This window comes from Nicotiana tabacum, chromosome 8, assembly GCF_000715075.1.
Source record: "Nicotiana tabacum cultivar K326 chromosome 8, ASM71507v2, whole genome shotgun sequence".
Lineage (NCBI taxonomy): Eukaryota > Viridiplantae > Streptophyta > Magnoliopsida > Solanales > Solanaceae > Nicotiana > Nicotiana tabacum.
The window spans coordinates 202182882-202185271 of record NC_134087.1 but is presented as its reverse complement, the minus strand read 5'-3'; the positions used below and the strand labels follow the sequence as shown (position 1 = coordinate 202185271).

At 34.4% G+C, this 2390-nt stretch overlaps 2 protein-coding genes across 2 annotated transcripts; both read left to right on the top strand.

Moving 5' to 3' along the window:
* Positions 1-323: 323 nt before the first annotated feature.
* On the top strand, positions 324-1387 carry LOC142163494 (protein FAR1-RELATED SEQUENCE 5-like). The gene is made up of 2 exons (XM_075220785.1): positions 324-708; positions 918-1387. Exons 1-2 carry the CDS (start codon positions 324-326, stop codon positions 1385-1387), a joined length of 855 nt encoding a protein of 284 aa, XP_075076886.1.
* Positions 1388-1392: 5 nt separating this feature from the next.
* On the top strand, positions 1393-2165 carry LOC142163493 (uncharacterized). The gene is made up of 2 exons (XM_075220784.1): positions 1393-1518; positions 1722-2165. Exons 1-2 carry the CDS (start codon positions 1393-1395, stop codon positions 2163-2165), a joined length of 570 nt encoding a protein of 189 aa, XP_075076885.1.
* Positions 2166-2390: the final 225 nt, after the last annotated feature.

Below are 2390 nucleotides of genomic sequence, written 5' to 3'. Positions count from 1 at the left end.
AAGCAGTGTTTTAGTGAAGATATGTGGTTTTTATAAATTGTAGTTTAATTGTAGTTAAACTGTAGTTAATTGTAGTTTTTAACGAATTTGTGTTAAAACAGTCTTTTTTGTTGCTTCTACATCTATAGCCTGTATTAAATATTGTATTTTTTTGTAGCTACTGGCTTATATGCGTTGCTGAAAACTGTAAATGGCACTTCAAGGCAACGTCAATTAATGATTCGGCAATGTTCAAGATAAGGAGTTTCAGCCGACAACACACATGCTCCGTATTGGACGAAACATTCATACAACGCAAACGTACTGCATTTGTAGTTGGTAGCATGGTCGTTCCGAAGTATTGTGATCCTAATACTGTTTACACACCAAAGGACATACAAACTGACATGTTATCCGAACATGGACTGAACCTAAGCTACATGCAAGCATGGAGAGCCAAGGAAAAGGCTTTACAGTTTTTGAGAGGGAATCCGTCTGACTCCTACAGCAAATTACCCAAATATTTTTATATTCTTGAGGAGACTTATCCTGGTTCTGTTGTTAAATTGAAGAAGGCAGCAGATGATTGCTTCTTATACGCATTTGTTGCTCTTTGTACATCAATAAGTGGTTGGCAACATTGTAGGCCAGTAGTAGTGGTTGATGGGACATTATTAAAGTCAGTCTACAGGGGGATTATGCTTACAACAAACACCATGGATGCAGCAGGTAAATAATGTAATAATTTTGTAGTTATTTTGTAGGCAGTCTATAAAATGTAGTTAAATTGTAGTTATATTGTAGTTATTTTGTAGCTAAAGGAAAAAAGTGTAGATAAATTGTCTATATTCTGAATATATATTGTAGTTGTTATTTAATTATATTTTTATATACCTTTTCAGGGCTTCCAATTAATATTTTATGAATTAAAAATGTAGGTACTATATTTCCCTTGGCATATGCTGTGGTTGATTCTGAAAACGACGCGTCTTGGAGGTGGTTCTTTGAGCAATTCAAGAAGGCATATGGTGAAAGACCTTCAATGTGTGTTGTTTCAAATAAGAATGAGAGTATACTGAAGGCAACATCAATTGTCTATCCGGGCATGCCACACTACTCTTGCATGTGGCATATTTGGACAAATATAAGGTCCAAATTCAAGAAGGGACATTTACAATTACATGAATTGTACTTTGCTACAGCACGGTCATACACTCTGGATGAATTTAATGAAAGGATGTTGAAGATTGAAGAGGTAGACCTGCGTGTGAAATCTTACCTATATGATATTGGCTATCATAGATGGACGAGAGTACATGCAATGGTGAATAGAACTTTTACTATGACATCAAACATTGCCGAGTCGTTGAAAAAGAGGCAAGAGAGCTGCCAATATATGATCTATTAGAGTATATGAGGACGCTTCTTAAACGTTGGACGAAAGAGAAGTTATTGAAGGCAAAGGGTACTTTCACATACCTTGGGTACAAATTCAACAAAGAATTGGATGAAAACAATACATTATCTCAGAAACTAAGGGTAAGATCTGTTTGTTTTGTGCAAAAAAAATAAATTGCTTAATATGCATTGTTTTCAGATTGTAGATAAACTGTAGTCAAATTGTGGGTAATTGTAGATTGTAGATAAGTTGTAATGTATTTATAGCTGATTTGTAGGTAATTTGTGGATAATCCTTTTTAATGATTGATATATTATTATTAATGTTTGTTCTTCAATTGTAGGTGAGGGCTTCAACAGATCATTTACATACTGTGTTAGATGGCGTGAAGCGGTACATTATGTGTCTAGAAACCAAGAAATGTAGCTGCGGAAAATTCCAACTTGATGAACTTCCATGTGCGCATGCTTTGGCAGCATTAAGGCACAGGAAGGAAACATACGAAAACTACTGCTCTCCGTATTATACAAGGAAGAGCCTTCTGCTTACCTATGAAATGCCAGTAAATCCTCTTCCTGATGAAAGCAAATGGGATGTGCCACAGTATATTTTGGATGAGGTAGTAAAGCCACCGGCGGGAGATAAAAGGCAGCCAAGGAGACCTCACAAGGAAAGATATAAAATATTTGATGAAATAAAGTCAAAGAAGTACAAGGTGTCATGTGGAAATTGTGGAGGTGAAGGGCATAACAAAAGAACTTGCAAGAATGCGCCCAAAAAGAAATGAATATCATGTAGTTGGAATAGTTATTCAAAATAAATGTTAGTGAGTTCAAATTATCTGATTTTTTGTGTAATCGTTCAAGTTTTTGAAGATGATTATGAAATATACTACAATTTGTGTATTTGCGTTTAATATGATTTTATGTATTCTGTCAGGCATCTAAATTTGTCTTTTTTATAGCTTAGTTAAACTTTAATATTTACTATATACAAAATAACTAATATTAAT